The sequence below is a fragment of the Podarcis gaigeae genome, assembly GCF_964106915.1.
Source record: "Podarcis gaigeae genome assembly, chromosome: 1".
NCBI classification, from domain to species: Eukaryota; Metazoa; Chordata; class Lepidosauria; order Squamata; family Lacertidae; genus Podarcis; species Podarcis gaigeae.
In genome coordinates, this window is record NC_139678.1 from 130,914,478 (window position 1) to 130,937,293 (window position 22,816).

The 22,816-nt window shown below is 46.1% G+C and overlaps 2 protein-coding genes across 3 annotated transcripts in view; both read right to left on the reverse strand.

Moving 5' to 3' along the window:
• Nucleotides 1–22,816, reverse strand: part of PLEKHM3 (pleckstrin homology domain containing M3) — a 798,157-nt gene that overhangs the window by 352,239 nt on the left and 423,102 nt on the right. For both annotated transcript variants that reach the window (XR_014557238.1, XR_014557239.1), the window contains one exon: nt 5,445–5,666. The gene's annotated coding sequence lies outside the window, so the exon portion shown is untranslated. The remainder of the gene's footprint in view (nt 1–5,444; nt 5,667–22,816) is intronic.
• Nucleotides 5,902–22,816, reverse strand: part of KLF7 (KLF transcription factor 7) — an 82,760-nt gene continuing 65,845 nt past the window's right edge. Inside the window, exon 5 of the mRNA XM_083714019.1 lies at nt 5,902–11,303. Within this exon, the coding sequence (XP_083570145.1) occupies nt 11,252–11,303 (52 nt within the window). The 3' untranslated portion in view covers nt 5,902–11,251. The remainder of the gene's footprint in view (nt 11,304–22,816) is intronic.

The following is a 22,816-nucleotide window of genomic DNA, read 5'->3' on the forward strand; positions in this document are numbered from 1 at the left end:
GGAGGGTCACTGTTCGGGCAAAACATCTGACAATTTTTGAGGTAAGACGAAAGGGTTTGGATAAGGTGACTGAAAAATTGTTAGGGCAGGTATTGTACATTCCTAGATTGGCATGGCATTTTAATTAAGAGTGAAATCTGAAGCAAAGTGGGGCGTTCTTCCTCAAACAAGCCACCCAAAAATTCTTGGGGAAGCAAAGTGGGACTACTGAGCTGCCCAAGGACAGCTGAATTAGGGACGGCCAAATTCATATACTCCTGGGTCCATGTCACATGTTCCTTCATGAGTTCGTTTCCAACTCATTTCTGTATTAATCTGAGTTGGGTGGCTTTTAATGAAAACTCCACACGAAACCCTGCGTGTACATACCATGTGTGGGCAGGACCTCACTGTTGTTTATTGAGTCAAAGGATTTTATATCTGTATTATTATTGTCTGTATTGCATTAGGGTAAAGTAACTGCCTTTTGGTTCCAGAGGGTACAGCTACTATTGGATCATTTAAGCTGCTGTATTTGGATCCTCTGTCTTATTGGTTTCCTCCAAAAGGCAGAACTGTGATTGCCTGATATTGTTCCCTCCAAAATGTATCCTTTCTAGCTTGTTCCCTGTCCCTATAAATGTAGCTCTCCCCTCCTCAAGTCTCAGTCTTGTTGCTTTAATAAAGAAGTGTCACTAGAGAACTGTCTCCAGCATATTATGTCAAGAGAGCTGAAATCACAAACCCCACGTCACAACAACTGGCGCCGAAGGTGGGATCCGGAATGCTGAGGAGCGGTTAAACGCAGCCCTGCCTCAGAGTCCGGATTGTAGCTAAGAACAAGACTCACTGGCCAGCTGAGAAGACGACCCTGCCCACAGGACAATGGAGAGTCCAAGGGTATTGGAGCCCTTCCAGCCATCAGAGCCCCACACGTGGGAAGACTACGTCGAACGCTTCGAGTTCTTCGCGGAGGCTCAAGGGATCACTGATGCCAGCAAAAGAAGGGCCATATTCCTGAGCTACTGTGGGCCTGAGATCTTCACGCTGGCCAAGGCATTGCTTGCTCCAGCGAAGCTAAGTGAGACATCTCTCAAAGATATTCTTGCCTGCCTAACAAGCCATTTGGCGCCTACTGAGACCAAGATGGCCCGGCGGATGGAGTTTCATAAGAGGCAGCAGCGTGCTGGGGAGTCTGTATCTGCATTTCTAGCTGAACTGCGGAAGCTCGCTCAGCACTGTGACTTCCAAGATCTGGAAGAGACTCTCCTGGATCGTTTTATCGGTGGTCTGAGCAGCAAGAAAGCCAGAAGATGCATCGTGGCTAAAGAAGAGGTTACCCTTGTTTCAGCCTTGAAGGAGGCCACCGCCACGGAGAATTATGAAAGAGAGGAGCTTGATGCCAGTCGCAGGGCCCCTAAGCCACAGATAGAAGTTGCGCATGCCATGGACGAGCTAGAGGCTACTTTGAGCCAGAGCCCAGTCCGTGGGGTCGAGTCAGTGCGTCAGGCCTGCACAGTGCACAAAGATCACCGAGGCAGGTGCCCTGGTTGTGGCGGAAACCATGAGCGGAAGAGTTGTCGTTTCCGGGATGCTATGTGCTGGACGTGCGGGAAGACAGGTCACATCGCCAGGGTCTGTAGATCGGCGGCGTTGGGAGCGACAGGAGCACCTAGACTGGAGCATCGCAGACCGCCCACAGCAACCCACGTTCTACAGGACTGCCACTACGTAACGGAGATCAACGGGAGGGTCGTGCAGTTTCCAGCGCAAGGCAAGGCACACGTCAAGGTGAAGATTGAGGGTCAGCTGTGCGACATGGAGGTGGACTCCGGATCTGGATTCACTATTGTGTCGGACCAGACCGCGAGGACATTCTTCCCCAGGGGTAAGTTGCCCCCTCTGGAGCCCTTCCCGGCAACTTTGCAGTCATACTCAGCGGGCCGCATCCATGTCATGGGAATGTGTGCCGTGAGAGTACAGTTCCGGGACAAACAGGCAGTACTCAAACTGGTGATTGCGAAGGGCAGTCGCCCCAGTCTCCTGGGCACTGACTGGTTCCCCGCCCTGGGACTGAGTATATCAGGGCTTAATTCAATCCAAACCTGCCCTGAGATGAGTGAGGCATTATGCAAAGAATTTGCTGGTCTCTTTAATGGAAAACTGGGTTGTTATAAAGGGCCCCCAGTTGACTTCGAATTGGACCCTGGGGTGGCCCCAATCCGACTCAAACCAAGGCGAGTGCCATTTGCACTGCAACCCAAGATCGAAGCAGAGCTGGATAAATTGGTCAAGCAGGGAGTTCTCTCACCCGTGGACTCCGCTAAGTGGGAGACTCCAATCGTCACGCCCCTTAAAGCAAATGGGGAAGTCAGGATCTGTGCTGATTACAAATGTACTATCAATAAGGCACTCAGGGAAAACTCATACCCCATTCCAGTCATATCACATCAGTTGGCTAAACTGGCTGGGGGCAAGGTGTTCGCAAAAATTGACCTGGCACAAGCTTACCAACAGCTGCCAGTAACCCCACAATCAGCGGAAGCACAGACTATTGTCACACATAAAGGGGCGTTCAGAGTTAACAGATTACAATTTGGAGTTTGTGTGGCCCCAGGGATTTTTCAAGGGCTCATGGAACGCCTGTTAAGAGGTCTGCCGGGGGTCTTGCCATTTTTTGATGACGTTTTGATTGCTGGAAAAGACCCACAGGAACTGGTTGCGCGTGTCCGTGCAGTGTTGCTCAAGTTCAAGGAGGTGGGGTTGCAACTAAAAAAGGAAAAATGCAGTTTTGGGGTGCCAACTGTGGACTTCTTGGGGTTTAAAATTGATGCATCAGGCATCCACCCCACAGATGCTAAGGTTAAGGCCATCATCGAGGCACCACGACCACAGAACAAGACGGAGTTGCAGTCATTCCTGGGACTTATTAACTTTTATCATTCGTTCTTACCCCAGAAAGCTTCGGTAGCTGAACCATTACATAGACTGTTGCAGAAAAAGAATGTGTGGCGATGGGGGCAGGAGCAGCAGAAGGCTTTTGACTCCTTGCAAGGAATGCTGAGTAGCAGGAGCGTCCTTGCTAATTATGATGAGTCGAAGCCGCTGGTCCTGGCATGTGATGCCTCTCAATACGGTCTGGGGGCGGTGCTGAGTCATAGGGAACCGGATGGGTCGGAAAAGCCCATCTCTTTCTATTCCCGTACGTTGTCGGCCACAGAGCGCAACTATGCTCAAATTGACAAAGAGGCGCTTGCAATTGTGGCAGGACTCAAAAAGTTCCATGATTATGTGTACGGTCGCCATTTCTCCATTGAAACGGACCACAAACCACTGTTAGGGTTGTTCAACCCGAACAAACGCCACAAATTCTCTCCCCCAGAATGTTGCGTTGGTCTATATTCCTGAACGGGTTCCAGTACACCTTGACCCATGTGCCGGGGAAGCGGTTGTGCCACGCTGATGCGCTGAGTCGATTGCCCCTTCCTGGCGGGAGTAATGAGGATCCTGCTCCAGTGGAGCACATAATGATGCTGGAAACACTTCCGGGGGCTCCTGTAACGGCTACTGATATAGCTGAGAAAACGAGGAAAGATGCTGTTCTCTCCCGTGTGCTCACTTGGGTGGGGAGGGGATGGCAAGGTGGTCCGCATGAAGACAAATTCAGGCCTTATGCGGCAAGGCAGCACGAGTTGTCCATGCATAAGGGTTGTCTCCTGTGGGGAGATAGGGTGATCATCCCAGCACCACTGAGAAACAGGGTTCTTGAGACGCTTCACATGGGACACCCGGGAATGGTCAGGATGAAGTCGCTAGCCCGATGTTATGTGTGGTGGCCTGGAATGGACCAGAACATAGAACAATGGGTACGAACATGCAAGGCATGCCAAGAGGTGCGGCCAGAAGTGGCCAGAGCACCAGTTCACTGGTGGGAGCAGTCCAGATCTCCCTGGAGCCGGCTGCACTTAGATTTTGCTGGGCCATTCCAGGGGAAGGTCTTTTTGGTTATCGTCGATGCATATTCCAAATGGTTAGAAGTGGCGATGGTCCCTAGCATGGTATCAGCTGCCGTAATCAAGGTGTTGAGGCAGCTGTTTGCAACCCACGGGTTACCTGAGACCATTTTATCAGATAATGGGGCAGCTTTTGTATCCCAAGAATTCAGGGCATTCTTGGCTGATAACTTCATAAGAGGGGTCACATCCGCGCCCTTTCACCCATCCTCCAATGGGCAGGCGAAGCGCATGGTAAGAACAGCCAAAGAATCCATTGCGCGCTTAATGGAGGGTGACTGGTCAGCTCGCATCGCGCGAATGTTATTATTGCAGCATGCGACGCCGTGTACTGCGACGGGCAAGTCGCCAGCTGAGCTGCTCTTGGGTAGAAGACTGGTAACGGTGCTGGATTATGTCCACCCGGATAAAATGCCAAACCGTAATTCAAGAGCAACCCCCCAAGCTGAGACTGACACAACAAGGTATCTCGCCCCTGAAGATCTGGTCTGGGTGAGGAACTATTCACGAGGTTCGCGGTGGGTGGCTGGTGTGGTCACCCGGACTAGTGGACCTGTGTCCTATTATGTGACCTTGGAAAATGGGCAAGTTTGGAAGAGACATATAGATCAGTTTAGGCGCCGGGCGCTCAGCAGAGAGGAGTCTGATAATTCATCCCTGGCTAATGACGCAGAGCTGCAAGACCAGGGTGAAAATGGCCCAGAGGTGCAGTCACCAGGGGCCTCAGCAAATGAACCAGGGTCTGCTGGTCCTCAGGATGACGAGGTACAGGTAGGGGACCCTGAGATGTCTGGGACTCCATCTGTTCCTGACGAAACCCTATAGCAGCCCCCCTACCACAGGTGACACCCAATCCAGAACCGGCAACACCTGTTGTCAGGAGATCAAGTAGAAGTTGTAGGACCCCACAGTACCTGAGAGATTACGTCTGCTGTGCTCACTAGGGGGGAGGGGTGTTGTGTATTGAGTCAAAGGATTTTATATCTGTATTATTATTGTCTGTATTGCATTAGGGTAAAGTAACTGCCTTTTGGTTCCAGAGGGTACAGCTACTATTGGTTCATTTAAGCTGCTGTATTTGGATCCTCTGTCTTATTGGTTTCCTCCAAAAGGCAGGATTGGGATTGCCTGATATTGTTCCCTCCAAAATGTATCCTTTCTAGCTTGTTCCCTGTCCCTATAAATGTAGCTCTCCCCTCCTCAAGTCTCAGTCTTGTTTGCTTTAATAAAGAAGTGTTACTAGAGAACTGTCTCCAGCATATTATGTCAAGAGAGCTAAAATCACAAACCCCACGTCACAACACTCACACTATAGAGAATTTCTGGATTGGCCACCACGCATGTAGAAAGTTTGCATTCAGTTGGGCTTCACACTAGCCGAAAGTTCATAGCAGGGTGCCTGGCTTCCATTGGTCTGCTCTTTGCATCCCAAGCATCTCCCGTTCCCCATACAGTGGTACCTCGGGTTAAGTACTTAATTCGTTCCGGAGGTCCGTTCTTAACCTGAAATGATTCTTAACCTGAAGCACCACTTTAGCTAATGGGGCCTCCCGTTGCCGCTGTGCCGCCGGAGCCCGATTTCTGTTCTTATCCTGAAGCAAAGTTCTTAACCTGAAGCACTATTTCTGGGTTAGCGGAGTCTGTAACCTGAAGTGTATGTAACCCGAGGTACCACTGTACTCCCATGAGAGTTGCAGTTGAGATTTGGGGGCTCACTTGTAGTAATAGGCATTTGGGGCTCGGCGAGCTGCCATTATATGGTAGTGAAATGGTGAAATTCAAATGCTTAATCCTGTGAATGAGAGTTTCTACTAGTTCAAAGCTGCCACCAAGATGCTACCCAGAAAACTGTACAGCATCCATCAGTTTTCTTTATGTTCCCAAAGGAGATTTCCAGCACACCTTAAGCCATTTTCAGGCCAAACACATTCTACTTTTTATTACACATATTACATTCTTAAATAAAAATGCGTCACATAACTTTTTTTTTTTTGCATAGATATCTTACAATATACCAATTTAAAAAAGAATTATGAAACAGACCAGTAACAAAAATAAATCTTCTTCATTAATAATCTTGGAACATTAACATACCACCATCATATAATACAAATAATATTTTTTTTTAAATCTTAAGACTTTTGTACAGCCAAAAAAATTGACAAAGTAATATATTCATATATATATATATATTTATATATAAAAAAGCTTAAAAAAAATAAAATGTCAACCGAAAAAAGGCAGAACCGAGGGCTACAGGATTGGGTACTTCCGCGATATACTAGAAATACCAGAGAAGGCCTGAGAGGACGAGACGGAAGGGTTCTCCAAATGCACTTGGCAAACGCATCTGGCGCGAGGGAAGCTGTGCTGTAGTACAAAATGAAAGTCCTTCAAGTGTTGTTGGTTGTTATGTGGGCATTGCTTCTCTTCTTCTTTTCAAATGAATGACCAAGTTGGAACACACACACAAAAAGGAAATTATATATAGATATCAGTATATACAAACGCACAGACGCACACCCCTTTATAACAAAACAGGGACTCCGGTGGGTTTATATGATTGCTAGAGGTGATGGTCAAAAGCCTTTGCTTAGGAGAGAAATGCTGGGGGAACACATACACGCCGTCTGGTTTCTGGCTTGGTGCCTTCTAACACTATTCTTAAAATAAAAATATCCCAGGCCAGGAAATGGTTCTGGGAGATCAACTGATCCTATCAGGCTGCTGAAATCTCAAAAGCCAGGTTGCTCTAGCTTAGGAGGCAACAGATCGTAAAGAACAGGCAAGTCAAATCCAATATTATGACTCACTTCTGTTGCATGGAAGGAAAGCTGTTGGGGGCACCTGTGTGTAGCAAAGGTAGTTAGATGCACAATTGTGGCCCCAATTTGAAATCAAAGCTAGGCAGCAGCAGGGTGTACACCCATTGCTACATTCATGAAGCTCCCTCTGCACTAAATCAATGCATGGAACACCCCCTCCCCACCCACAATTGCCTGTTACCTCTATGGCAGGACAGCTGGCATGTGGGGAAGCTTTGGGGAATCTCAGAGATCGGGGCCTGCAAATGCAAAATGGATAGTATGCTGATCCTTAATTCACTTGGTGTTTCACCCGCTTGGGCGATCTGGCGGTCAGTGTCTTTTAATTAAAAAACAAAATGAGTAGGCCAATCTTACATTTCTGAATCCAAAAATGTCACGTCTAAGCATTTAAAAGAAAGAAAACACAACACTACCGCCTGCATTTGCAATCAGAACAGGTAATAAATACATTCTTGATATGTTCCTCCTTCCTTCCTATTTTTTTTTGGGGGGGGGGAGAGGGGAGGGATGAAATTGCTCTTCTCCCCTTAAAAAGAAAAAATAAATAAAGAGAGAGAATGCCAGATTCTAAGTGGCAAAAGGTGTTTCATGCCAAATCTTGCCACTTCAAATGAAGACATTATATATATTGTATTAAAAAAAACATAAATACAACAAGAGGAGATAATATAAGGAACCTCACTGTGCCCACTATAGGTTGGGAGGGAAAACAGAGAGTTGTCTTTCAAGTCAAATTTTAACATGGGACCCACCAGAGACCAGCGGTCTTGCACACTGGTGCACTGAGAATTGAGAGGCAGAAGCAACGAGAACGTTTGCCCCTTCTCCTGCCTTGCTGCTCCTTAATTGTGTGCCTCTCTCTACCAGTGTGATTCAGGCAGTGCTCTGAAATATTGATGGCCAACTGGAATGCCACGAGTCCTCGCCCTTCCTGTGTTTTTGCCTCCCATGCCTACTTGTGCTGGATTAGGAGACCAGGTGATGCCCAGCTCCCTCTTGCATTGAGAGCACTGCACAAAGGACCAAAGAAGTCCACCATTGCCAATGAAGCAAGAAAGCCCTCTCCTGAAAGAAAAAAAAATAAATCCCAACTTCTACAGGACAGCGAAGCGAAGGTGAAATGGGGCAAGTGCCGAAATCAAACTATTTACAAACTCTCCATTTCAATTTCTTCAGGATTTGTAATATGGAAAAAGGAAACCCCTCAAAAGCATGGTGAACTGTTGTGATGGCACATCCATCAGGCATGGTTCACAGGTGAAAAAGCCAGAGGTTGCAGCACCTAAGTGATGACCAAGGGAAGGGAGCAACCAGGTAGCCTCTGTTGTGGTGGTGGTGGCCGTAAAGTGATGGTGACAGCACGGGCTCAGATTCTGACTGGCCAGCAGTAGTGTTTGAGCCACTGATGCTATGGGTCCATGTTGGGTGCAGTCTGCCAATTAACAGTTGCATGGCTGAAACCTAGTATTCCTCTCCCCTATCTTGCAATCCCCGAGCCATTAAAGTCTCTTTCTTTCTTGCTCAACACTTGGGCTGGCTTTACGTATTTACTCAGAAGCACATCTTATTTATTTCAAGCAGGTCATACTTTCCAATGTGTGTGCTTTTTCAGACCACTAACTTTGTGAAGCCACTAGACAGGGGACCAGTTTAGGGTTCTGACCTGCTGCAAAAGGGAGGGCATTGAAGATTTCACATTCTGAAGCAGAGATGTTAAGCGAGACCACAAATGACACTGGGGAAGTAAATCAACATTGTTCTTTTCCATACCCTTATTTCCCGCCCCCCACTCCCACCCACATTGAATTATTTAAAATACAGGCTTATATTAAATTTGTCACCAAGTTTTGTAGATGATCTCTAAGAATTCTAGAGGCAATAGGATTTAACAACATTTCAGATGACAACATTCATGGATATTGGTACCCAATGATTACTGTGATGACAGATATGTGTGCAGATTATGTAGGATGCTACAAGAATAATTTCTTGGACAGTATAGATTTTTCAACTAACACACAGTCTGGATGTTCCGACATCCACCTCAGCTGATAGTCTAAAACTGCCATACAATATTCAAATAATGAGCTACGAGGCTCTCAAATGCCCACTCAACTCCTGGGTGGAATAGAAAATATGTGAACACAGATACAGAGAACTACAAGATTGTCAGCAAGCAGTGCTCCAATATTTTCTAAATCATAGCTAACCATAAATCTTTGGAATAAAACTTAGATCTCTCCTCCCTCATCCTTAAATGCTCTCGTTCTTTGCCCTCACACAGATCGTTAGATTTTGGTCCTTTTCACATCCCACTGTTAAAGGGCTGGGCCTTGTATCTGACAGCCACAGTGTCTGAAAGAACTCCGATGCAAAGAGAGTATTATTTGAAAACTCAGTTAAGTTTGACGAAATCAAAGATGGAAAGAAAGCCAAGAAGGCCAAGTGCTAAGAATCCCTGTGTCTGTACTTACATTATACAATTTTAGATATTCTGTATATAAAAAAAGAACTTTTAAAGTTTTTGCATCCTAAACATAAATTAGGAAATTACTGAACAGTCGGCAAGTCAAAAAAACAGTCAAAAGGGTGGGCAGTGAGCTAGTTTAGAGAGTGGAAGAGCAGCAACCAAGGGAAAATCAACATGCCCATTTCATTTCTCGGCACATCTTGCACGGGTGGTCCTGCATTATTAACTATACACAACCATTCCCAATGACTAACTCTCCACCTGCATGAGAGATAGTTTGAAAAGGCAGTCTTTGGAATCAGTGCCAGCTCCAACTAACTAGAAGTAGACATCATGTATATATAGAATAGGGTGTGTATGTGTGTGTGTGTGTAAAGTACAGGGAAATTAATCCACTTTTGAGTCACAACCATCAAATTATCTACAAGATTCAAAAGGTGAGCCTGATACCACCATTGATCACTAAATGGTTCAACCATTGGTCAGTGTGGACCCATGTGTTTTCTATTTGTTATTTTTGCTTAAACTTGTCATTTGGTAGGAAGTCAGTGCTCACCAAAAAGCCAATCCCTTTCATTTAACCTTATCATGTCAGGAGAGTGGGGAAGTCACATCACCTTGGTAAATGGCAAAGGAGAACCTTAAGTAGGTTTCATCTTCAGAGCAAAAATGCTGCGTGGGGTTATTTTAACCGAAAGAGGTTCTCACTTTTCCATTCATGATGATCATCGTATTTCTACAAATCTGCTCAACCCAAAATATATCTTTTTTTGCAGGTGCCAAACACACAAATCAGTAACCAGGCTTTTGACCAGGTCAAAGGGTCAAAAGCGGCCTGAGCTGCTAACCAATCATCGTGGGTTGCAGCATGCGTGCCCCCCACGGTGCAGAAGGAAAATCTGAAGTCATGCCTGAGTGACAGAATCCAAGACAGATATCCAGGTGAGTAAATGAGTTCTGATGAACATGGAGAAAAAGGTTCAAAGCTTCCAGAGAAGCTGTTGTTCAAGTTTTCATTAGGCAATTAAATAGGAAGTCCGAACTATGGCAATGTGGTGAAGGCTCCAAAGATATACTGTGGTGCTGCTCAGGGACATTGCTGGCCAACCACTGTGAAGTAACATCAGTAGTTTTCACAGTCCCCTAGTTCACATGATGTGCAATAACAAAATTTAAGGAACGAAAAGCAAAGCCAAAACCAAAGAAAATATCCTTGACGAAGTCTATACCATCTCAAGCGGAAAAAGTAGGCGTGTCCCAGGTGTCACTGCACAGTCTACTGCCAATTAAGGCCATTGGTATTGACTTGAAGGGATCTTGACAGCTCAGTTCTATAAAGAAGAACCATAATCAGAGCAGGTCAGAGTGTCTGTGAGGAGCCTGGATGCATCGTTGTACATAAGGGAGTCTCGAAAACAAAAACAGAAAGGAACCAAGACGTTAACGTTTTGGCTACCAAACTGGGATTTGGTTTTTCTAGGTCATTAGTTTCCCCTCCAAAATCCATTTAAAAAGAAAAGTTAGTGCTACAAATATGCAACTCCAAAAGTCATGTTCCCCATCCCCTATCATCCCAAGTTGCACCGAGAAGCAAGTTACATTTCCTTCTCTTACTGCAGCAGGGAATCCTCTCCCGTTTGCTTTCATTTCCATTGGCAATAAACGGGGAACAAAAATCCTACGGTCCTGAAGTGCTGTAAGCACCATCCGTGTCTTGCTGACATCTTCTCGCACCCCTTTCCTCCTCCTCCTCAGGTGTCATCTGCCTTCCAGTTGGGCAAGGTGTAGAGAAGACACATATGTAATTAAGTATAGCTGGGTGCATGACGGCATTTAGTGCATGGTTTGCATACAGGTGATCAAGTTCTCTTCCTCTGAAAGGCAGCAAGAGACAGGCAGCTCCCCTCCCCCCAGGATGCTCAGGTCTGTCTGCATCTGGGCCATGCTGAGAGATCTATTATTTAGATGTGCCTCTTCATATGGAGGGCAAGGTGATCAGATCTTGAAAAACACCTGCAAAAATAAATACAAAAAATATATATATCAGGGTTGGGCAATAGAAAACTTTTCTGATTTTGTATACCAGATCATCGTCAAATGGGATGGAAAACTCTCTGCTTACAGCTGCTCCGTAAAAAGGCAGAATTTGCAAAGCACCTGGTACATGTTGAAAACTCTAGAAATAATGTATGACTGTGAATTTTCCATGCATGCTTGAGCTCAGGCTTTGCAAATAAAACACCAATTATGGGTTTTGATGTGGGTGTCTTTCTGCAACTCACAAATATACACAGTTATGAGAAAAGGAATATAAGGGTTATTTCATTATATGGGATGTAACAAGCTGAATTTGTCCTAAATACGCCAACTCCTTTGGCCTCAAAGTAGAGATGACCGCTGCACCCCATAGTTGAATTAACCATGCAGGGGTCCTTTACCTTTTCACCTTTATATATGTTTTTAATGTTTTGTATATTTATAATAATTAAAACATAGAGCACCAGAGGTGCATCCTTTTTATTAGGCCAGTAAACAGGAGTCCAGTGTGCTTTCATTTTCCAAGAACAGGAAGTGCATCACCTTCGTTGGCGGGAAGCAACAAAGCTGTGTTATAACTCAAGTGCTAGAATAACTCGCTGTAGCTAGAATTTTCTATTAGCAGCAGCATATCAAATAAGGTTAGGAGAAGCAATGCACCACCACCCAGTCTGTAAAATCCCAACAAAGCAACACAGTCTAGCTATTAGCCAGGCCACAACAAACAGCAGTTTTGAATAGGTGCCTAATAGTGGGTACAAACCACTCATTTTAGAGCTAAACTTTACTCCTAAGAAATAAAATATTTGATTTTTCAATAGAGGCTGGTCATATTTATATCGGGTGGGGGAGACCATTGGCACTCCCGACGATTCTGAACTACAACTCCCATCAGCCCTAGCCAAAGGCAGGAGATTATGGGAGTTGTAGTTCAGCAATATCTGGAGGGGCCAGAGCTTCCCTACACCTGATTCATATGAAGAAAAAGAGTTTGGACTTGATATCCCACCTTTCACTCCCCTTAAGGAGCCTCAAAGCGGCTAACAATCTCCTTTTCCCCTTCCTCCCCCACAACAAACACTCTGTGAGGTGAGTGGGGCTGAGAGACTTCAGAGAAGTGTGACTGGCCCAAGGTCACCCAGCAGCTGCATGTGGAGGAGCTGGGAAGCGAACCCGGTTCACCAGATTACGAGTCCACCGCTCTTAACCACTACACCACACTGGCTCTCTTTTAAGGGGAAAATCCTGCTGTGTTTATGAATTTTATACTCATTCAACCGTTTTCATACCGTATTTCAGGAAACTAAAAAAGGTAGATCCACACCTTTATTTCCAACAAGGCGCCATTTCCCAGTAAAAACTTCCCTGTAGGAAGTAGGTCTTTGGAACAGTCCAAATCCATTACAGTCCCCAGTGTGATTTCAACAAGAATGCCAGGCTTGCTAAACCCCTGCAGCCCTGCATCTGATCCTTGATCAGTAAGGAACAACTGAAAATTAGATTGCGGTCCATGCACCATCTACCTCAAAGGTTGGCTTGCAGTTCAACTGCTTGACCCGGAACACACTGGCTGAGCACAAGTCCTGTGCCACAATCCATGCAGCTTCTGTATTCCTTCCAATACAGCAGCTGACCTACTGAGCACTTCAACAGAAATACCTAGCGAAAGCTAGTAGCCAGCTTATTGAACGGACACCCAAGGGATTCTCTTTCAGTCCCCTCTGGGGTCCACCTCTGCTCCCTTTCCTCTCAACCTTGCTGCCAAAACACACACACACACACACCCCATTTGCAGTACATATGCTGATACTGCTAATCAGCATGACACTTTGCCAGCTTACATCAATATGCCTCACCTGAGATGCAAGACGCAGCTGGAACGATGAATTGTGGGGGGGGAGGGGAAGCTGTGTGGGATTCTCTTTCTTCCATTAGGAATAGGCAGTGCTATGAAGAATCACAGCACACAAATTGTGTGCTTGTGTGTATTACATACTCAAAGGTTAAAATTCTGGGGAAATAACATGCGCTGGGCAAGAAAACTCCAGAAGCAGAGCGTTCAGGCGATGTGATGGACACAGTGTCTTGCCTCTGTAATGGGTTATTGTTGTTTTAACACATTTTATTGATTTCCCAAAGATAATAAAAAAACACAAAGAAACAAAAACATACATTCCCAAAAATATTTCTTAAAAAAATAAAACAAAATAAAAATAAAATACACTTGTGGGATTCCTAGAATCCCTTGACTTCCATCTAAACCCTTACCTGGTTCTACTGTTTATCAACTTACTACATGTCCGTTGTTATATTTGTATCATATTTAAATCACCCACTATTCATTCATGATAAAATTACAAGTGATCTTAAAACCCTACTAATGTATTAAGCCGTGTACAGTCATACCTCGGGATGAATACGCTTCAGCTTAAATATTTCCGGGTTGCGCTCTGCGGCGACCCGGAAGTAACGGAGCGCGTTACTTCCGGGTTTTGCCGCTCGCGCATGCACAGACGCTCAAAATGACATCACGCGCATGTGCAGAAGCGGCAAAACGTGACCCGTGCAGACACGCAGTCATGTCTTCCGTTCGCTTCAGGATGCGAACGGGGCTCCGGAACGGATCCCGTTCTCATCCAGAGGTACCACTGTACATTGCTTCTGTATCTATGCAATAAACATCTTCCATTCTTACTTGAATTCATTGTCGTCTCTTCCTCTCAGTTTCATCGTCATTTTTGCCATTTCAGCATATTCCATCAATTTAACTGTAATGGATTGGATGAGAGCCAACAAACTGAATCTCAATCCAGATTAAGACAGAGGCAGTTCCCTAGACCAGATGGCTGGGAGGTCGCCTCCTCTTACTGGGTTACACTCCCTCTGAAGGAGCAGGTATGTAGCTTAGGGGCACTCCTGAATCCTTTGCTGAGGCTCAGGTAGCCTTAGTGGTGCAAAGAACCTTCCCTTCAGCTTTGACTGATGACCCAGCTGCACCCCTATCTGGACCGGAATAGCCTAACTTCTGTCGTCTATGCTCTGGCAATCTCTAGGTTAGATTACTGCAATGTGTTTTTACAGTCATACCTCGGGTTACAGATGCTTCCAGTTGTGTTTTTTCGGGTTGCGGGCCGCGGAAACCCGGAAGTACTGGAACGGGTCACTTCCAGGTTTTGGCGGCCGTGCATGCGCAGAAACAATAAATTGTGCTTTGCGCATGTGCAGAATCACCGAATTGCAACCCGTGCGCACACAGATCACATTCGCAACCCGAGCGTCCATTGTACATGGGGCTGCCCCTAAAAAAGCTAAAAAAGCCAATGCAATTCTGGGCTGCATCAATAGGAGTATAGCATCTAGATCAAGGAAAGTAATAGTGCCACTGTATTCTGCTCTGGTCAGACCTCACTTGGAGTACTGTGTCCAGTTCTGGGCACCACAGTTCAAGAAGGACACTGACAAACTGGAACGTGTCCAGAGGAGGGCAACCAAAATGGTCAAAGGCCTGGAAACGATGCCTTATGAGGAATGGCTAAGGGAGCTGGGCATGTTTAGCCTGGAGAAGAGGAGGTTAAGGGGTGATATGATAGCCATGTTCAAATATATAAAAGGATGTCACATAGAGGAGGGAGAAAGGTTGTTTTCTGCTGCTCCAGAGAAGCGGACACGGAGCAATGGATCCAAACTACAAGAAAGAAGATTCCACCTAAACATTAGGAAGAACTTCCTGACAGTAAGAGCTGTTTGACAGTGGAATTTGCTGCCCAGGAGTGTGGTGGAGTCTCCTTCTTTGGAGGTCTTTAAGCAGAGGCTTGACAACCATATGTCAGGAGTGCTCTGATGGTGTTTCCTGCTTGGCAGGGGGTTGGACTCGGTGGCCCTTGTGGTCTCTTCCAACTCTATGATTCTAGGATTCTAAAGACAGTTCAGAAACTTCAGCTTGTGCAGAATTCAACAGCCAGGCTGTTCGTCGGGACAATATGAGTTGAACATATAATGCCATCCTGCCTCGACTGCACTGGCTTCCAAGTAGTTTCTGTGCCCAATTCAAATTGCTAGTTTTGACCTATAAAGCCTTGAATGGCTCAGGATTTCAATACCTCAAGGACAGCCTCTTTCCATATGAACTGACCTGGACCCTGCAATCATCTTCTCAGGTTCTTCTTTGTGTGCCTCCTCTGTGAGAGTTCTGGAGGGTGGCAACATGAGAACAGGGCCTTCTCTGCGGTGGCTCCCTGTTTGTGGAATGCTTTCCCCAGGGAAGTTTACCAGACGCCTTTATTGCATTTCTTTAGGTACCAGTTTTCTCTTCAACCTGGCCTTTGGCTGATTAACATTCTATAGACTCTGAAACGTGGTTGTGGGTGAGGGGTTATTGGTTTGCCTTTGTTTTATTATATATTTTGTGCCCTCATTTTATATTTTTATGTTTTGAAATGCCTGTGTTCTTCAGATTAAGGGCAGTACGTTGTTTTTTTAAAGGAGTGCCACAGTCAAAAAGCCCTCTGACAACATGAGGGCACCTATTTGGTACATACAGGCAATGCATGACAAGTCTGAGTTTTCAACATGTCCAGAATCTGATCTCTTTAACAAACTGCATAGCAAGGAAGCTCAGGACGCCTGGTGTGATTGGTATAGGACGGCAACCACATTCTGGAGAGAATGATGACGCACATTCATCTTCACATGGTCATATGTCATTGTTAGCGGAAATTTATTATTTTCATTTTATATTTGTATACCTTGCCACGTCTTCCAAGGAACTCAAACCAGTGAGGTTTATTTTAGCCTACATGGTGGGCTACTCTGCCAGTCTGCCTTTCTCAAGATCACCAAAATCTATTCAGGTATTTGAAGAGGCAAACCAACAAAGAAAATGACCCTTTTTGGTCTTCACAGTTAACAATTCTTTTGTTTGAAAACATCTTCTCCTCTCTGGGTGCAGCAGGATGAGCAGGTTCTATCCCCAAAGGCAAGGTAGTTTAAACAAAAAGGCTGAAAGCCCACAGAGAGCCCCCACCCAGTGCCATTTAAGTTTCCAGTGTCACATGTCAATTAAACCTGCTGATCAAAACAGGGTGGAGAGGAAGAGGTTAAAACAAGAGCCATCACCTTGCGGATATAAAGAAAAACAGGACGTTCATCAGCTAGCTTGTCGGTTCATGAAAGCATCCTTATTCAGCTAATCAGAGACTTATTTTCTCTCACAAATGAGAGCTTAAAAGAGATTATTGCTGCATACTCCTGGGAATAGGGAAGGGAGAAGAGTAATGAAAGCAAATGTTACAATCACAAGCTGGGACAATTAAATAAAAAGAACTACTATTTTGCCAGTTTGAATGAAGTAAGTTTCTGGATAAGCAGCGAGAATCTCATTTCCTCAGATAATCAAACTTTTTTTGGGGGGGCGGGAGTGACAAAATATGTACAGTAATACTTTGTGTTGCGTTCCGCTCTTGTTGCGGACTTTCAGCTTACAAACGCGGCAAACTCGCCGGGCGGGTCTGCCGCCCGCACATGCGCAGAAGCGATCTGCACGCTTCACGCACGCACAGAAACACACATGCGCAGAAGAGGCGCTCTAGTTGTGAACTTTTCAGGGTGCGAACGGCACCCTAAAATGGACTGAGTCCACAACAAGAGGTACCACTGTATGATTATCCATATAGCAAGGTTTCTCTACATTACACCCTCTCACCCCCTGTGCATCTGGAGATCAAATGTTTACTTAAAGAGTGCTGATAACACGCAGCTCTATTTCTCCACCACATCTGAATCAGGAGAGACTGTTATGTACTGAAGTTCTCACCCTGGGCCAGAAGGGGATACTGTAGATAGTTTTCACTCAGGTCCACATATGCAAATAAGGGATTGAAAGTGACATTCAGTGATTGGATAGTTACAGAAAATGGTTACTGTTGCGTTCTAGTGGAGCTCTAGTGGAACCCTTCAGTTCTGTTCTGTTCTGGCCTGTGAATAAACAAGAGCTGTTTGAAGAATTGCTGTGTCGTCTGATATGTTCACCCACAACTTAACAGAGACGATGCAGTCTTAGGCCATTACTTGGATACGGTAGGGAGATGGATGTCAGAAAACAAGCTGAACTTGAATACGAGTATTTCCCATAATCAATAAATTGGTCATCTGGCCCCCCCGGATGGCGCTGCACTCCGCCTGAAGGAGCAGGTTCGCAATTTGTGGTGCTTCTGGACCCAGTGGCTAGAAGTGCCTTTTGCCAACTGCCATTGGTTTGACAGCTATGGCCGTTCCTGGACTGGGGAAGCCTGGTGATAGAAGCTCAGGCCTTGGTTGCTGCAAGACTGGATTACTGCAATGTGCTCTATGTGGGGCTTCCTTGCGCTCGATCCAGAACACTGCAGCACAATTGCTGAGAAGAGTAAGACCTTGTCAGCTTGTAACACCTGTGCTGAGAGATCCGTACTGGTTGCCGATTTGCTACTGGGCCATGTTCAGGGTGTTGCTATCAGTATACAAAGCACATAACAACTGGGGACCAATTTACCTGTGAGATCACCTGAGCCCATATACACCCACTCAATCACTTTGATCTGTGAACTGGCATTGTTACAAATGCCACGTAATACCCGTTCCACATAAGAAATCAGTATTTTAGTGTGGCCACCTCCACATTGGAACTCCCTGGTGATTAATATCAGGCAGGCAACTGGCTATATACCAGGCATAGGCAAACTCGGCACTCCAGATGTTTTTGGGACTACAACTCCCATCACCCCTGACCACTGGTCCTGTTAGCTAGGGATGGTGGGAGTTGTAGTCCTAAAACATCTGGAGGGCCAAGTTTGCCTATGCCTGCTATATACTCTTTTCAGTGCCTGCTAAAAACATTCTGCTTAGACAAGCCTGCCCAGATACCGCTATTTAAAATGTTGATGCATGTTTAATCTGTCTTTAGTTTATTGTTGATTTGCATTTTCTTAAATGTTTTAAATTACTATTGCTATTTTATTGATAAATGTATTGTTTTCTGGGGTTTTTTTGTAAATGGTTTAGAGGTGGTTTTATATATGCACAAACAAGCCATGTATAAATTTTATGAAATTAATAAGTATTTTGACTGCCTGTTCAATTAAGATGCACACCTATATTCCAATGAGGAGGAAAACTCCCGAGGACATGGACTCTCCGGTACAAGTGCACAACACTAACCTGCTGGATGTTCATTTGCTGCATAATGGTTCCTACCCCCCCCCCAAAAAAAATCTACTACATTTTTATCTCCAGTCTTTTGAGGGTGGTGTATGTCAGGAATGTGGTTCCTCAGATGGTGTTGGACTCCAGTTCCCATCAGCTATCATGGCCAAAGATCTGGAATTATGGGAGATGGAGTCCAAAAACTTGTTTTTTTGGGGGGGGGGCACAGGATCTCTATTCCTGGAATCCCTCCCATTTCATCCTCACAACAACCCTTTGACTTTGGTTAGACCAAGAGAGTGGCTGGCCCAGCTTCAAAGGGCGACTTTGTGGCCAAGTGGAGATTTTACAGCGCTCCCTGTAGCCATTACACTCATACCTCGGGTTGAATGTGCTTCAGGTTGAGTACAAATGCTTCAGGTTGAGCGCTTTCGGGTTGCACTCCACGGCAACCCGGAAGTAACGGAAGTAAGTCACACATGCGCAGATGCTCAAAATGATGTCACACATATGTGCGGAAGCGGCAAAACGTGTCCCACGCACATGCAGACGTACCATCGCGTCTTATGTTCCATTCGGGATGCGAACGGGGCTCCGGAACGGATCCCGTTCGCATCCCGAGGTACCACTGTACTGCACAACTAGTGCAGCAGGACCCTGAGGCAGAACACAAGGCCGACTTATTCAAAAAGCAGCTGTAAAATCTTATAGCACGGAGCTGAAGCAAACCTCCTCCACTCTACTCTCTGAAGCTAGACTGAAACTGTAGTGTGGGGGGGGGGATGTGGGTGAGAAAGAGAAAGAAAAAGAAAAAGGGAGAAAGACAGAAGCAACTCCCCCCCCATCCCTCACATACATCAGGCTGAGTACTTCTGACACCCAAATCCAAAAAGACCACTACCCAAAAAGCGACTTTAGGCAAGCCCAAGGCAACTGTGGAAAGCTCACACACCCGTTCTGTATCATGTCCCCTCAGTTTCAAATGCAACTTGCCACAAGCCATGGAAGGACTTCTGCTCAGGAAAGACAACCCTGTATCTGCCTTGGGCATGAAGGACTAGTTGTGTTTGTCTTTGGAAACAAGCCAGGAGAAAACAGAGACACCAGCCTGTTCAATGGGCTGAATAATATTACGACAAGAGCCAAGCTGAAATTACTCAGAACACTTTTCTTCTGAAAAGATGAGGCATTTCCCCTCACCCTCTTAGGAGGAGGCCACTTTGAAGAATTTTTACCAACATTTTCTGGTTGTTTTTGGTAGTGTGGCTACCATTTCCCCTTCACAATGTCATGGAACAAGGTAAAGGTAAAGGGACCCCTGACCATTAGGTCCAGTCGTGACTGACTCTGGGGTTGCTGCGCTCATCTCGCTTTATTGGCCGAGGGAGCCAGCGTACAGCTTCCGGGTCATGTGGCCAGCATGACTAAGCCGCTTCTGGCGAACCAGAGCAGCGCACGGAAACGCCGTTTACCTTCCCGCTGGAGCGGTACCTATTTATCTACTTGCACTTTGACATGCTTTCGAACTGCTAGGTTGGCAGGAGCAGGGACTGAGCAACGGGAGCTCACCCCGTCACGGGGATTCGAACCGCCGACCTTCTGATTGGCAAGTCCTAGGCTCTGTGGTTTAACCCACAGCGCCACCCAATGCTAGTTAGATGATGCTAAATGATGGACAGGCTGCTGCTGCTGCAAGCTGTACACACTCTTAGGGGCAAAGGAACGTGTTGGTTCTGCTACTTTCGCTGCTAATGATGAGCCTCACCCCTGAGAAACCATTGGAAAATTCTTCCTGCCCCTGGGGAGATCTTGTGAAACGGTTCCTCCCAATTTCTCTGCCCACAAATAGGGCAGGTGGTTTTTAAGGGCCGTTTGCGCACAGCTCTAACCAAGATAAATAACTAAGGTTGGGGGGAAAGGGAGTTAAACTGCTGTAGAGCATGAAATGCAATGCTGAAATGAAACGAAGGGCTTCAGCCCAAGGTCAGAAACTTGTCAACTTCTCCTTAAAGATTACAAGAAAGCAGCGGTCTCACTCCAAGAAGACAATTCCCTCAACTGCGAAGAACTAAGCTAGTTCCAGTGACAACAATAGAATAACAATTGATTAAGGAGTCTCCCACTGCCAACAAAGAAAAGAGAACACATCTTCTTTTGGTTGACAAAAGGAATGCATAGAAAAGGCAAGACTCCAGCGATCTCCCTCTAAGTTATGTTATCCCGCATTCTGAACAAACTAAAGCATGGCCAAATGTCCAGAAATAAAAAGGAAGGCAGCGATGTCAGAGGAAAAACCAGGGGGGTTGGGCTGGGTGTTCATCAGTACGCGGATGATACCCAGCTCTACCTCTCCTTTAAATCAGAACCAGTGAAGGCGGTGAAGGTCCTGTGTGAGTGTCTGGAGGCGGTTGGAGGATGGATGGCGGCTAACAGATTGAGGTTGAATCCTGACAAGACAGAAGTACTGTTTTGGGGGGACAGGGTGTGGGGGATTCCCTGGTCCTGAATGGGGTAACTGTGCCCCTGAAGGACCAGGTGTGCAGCCTGGGAGTCATTTTGGACTCACAGCTGTCCATGGAGGGGCAGGTTAATTCTGTATCCAGGGCAGCTGTCTACCAGCTCCACCTGGTATGCAGGCTAAGACCCTACCTGCCTGCGGACTGTCTCACCAGAGTGGTGCATGCTCTAGTTATCTCCCGCTTGGACTACTGCAATGCGCTCTACATGGGGCTACCTTTGAAGGTGACCCAGAAACTGCAATTAATCCAGAATGCGGCAGCTAAACTGGTGACTGGGAGTGGCCGCCGGGACCACATAACACCTGTTCTGAGAGATCTGCATTGGCTCCCAGTACATTTCTGAGCACAATTCAAAGTGTTGGTGCTGACCTTTAAAGCCCTAAACAGCCTCGGACCTGTATACCTGAAGGAGCGTCTCCACCTTCATTGTTCAGCCCGGACACTGAGATCCAGCGCCGAGGGCCTCCTTCTGGCGGTTCCCTCATTGCGAGAAGTGAGGTCACAGGGAACCAGACAGAGGGCCTTCTCAGTAGTGGCGCCCACCCTGTGGAACACCCTCCCTTCAGATGTGAAGGAAATAATTAGCTATCCTATCTTTAAAAGACATCTGAAGGCACCCCTGTTCAGGGATGTTTTTAATATTTAACGCTGTATTGTTTTTAATACTTGATTGGGAGCCGCCCAGAGTGGCTGGGGAAACTCAGCCAGATGGGAGGGGTATAAATAATAAATTATTATTATTATTATAATATAACTTGGTGGGATGAATGGGCACAGCCAACAGACAGAATGTGAAAAATGATAACATTTCTTCCCCTGTGAGAGAGCAGGTATCTGTTTACGTCCTCTTCTCTATACGTGAACCCCAGCAATCTAAATGTGTCCAGGAACTAAAGAGATATTTGATTGTATTAAAAGCATTTCCTTATTGCAACAGAAGTCTTGAGGGCTGCTTTAAAAGGACGGGTAATTTTTCGAAACCTGCTCTCAAAGTTACATATATAAATAGGATTTCAGAAGATGGCATGGCCAGATGTAAGATATTATTTGATTATTGCCTCGGCAAGATCTCAGCTTTAGACTGCGCATGGCCAGTCTCTTGATTTAGGTGGTTTGCAATGACTGCTTGGCAATGACAGTGCTATTTGGTTTTATTACTGGGAAGTCTGATTTTATTTTGCCAATGCTATGCTAACAGTCAGATAGTCTAAAGTACACTGAGCCAAGTATTCCAGTCTGTAAGATCTGTTAAATCTTACAGCGAGTTTTCAAAAGTAACCAAGAGCTCCATAACTTCTAAGAAAACTGAGCGTTAAAGGCAACCACAAATAACAGCTGCCTATACAGTGGTGCCCCGCAAGACAAATGCCTCGCAAGACGAAAAACCCGCTAGACGAAAGGGTTTTCCGTTTGCGAGTTGCTTCGCAAGACGAATTTCCCTTTGGGCTTGCTTCGCGAGAAGAAAGCCCATAGGGAAATCTCCGGGGACCTCTTTTAAATGCTGGCGGTGGGGAGCAAAGCCTTCCCCCCCCCTCCGGCCTTCAGAAGAGGTCCAGGAAGGCCGGCGGGGGCCGAAAGGCTTTGCTCCCCACCGCCAGCATTTTAAAAGCAGTCCGGGATAGCAGGGAAGCGCTTCCCACTATCCCGGACGGCTTTTGAAGGCAGGCGGGGGGGGGAGCAAAGACTTTTGTCCCCCGCCCGCCTTCAGAAGAGGTCCTGGAGAAGTCCTCCGCTGTCCCGGGGCGATTTTAAAATGCTGGCGGGCAGCAGCGCCTGGCACAGTCGTCGTATTCC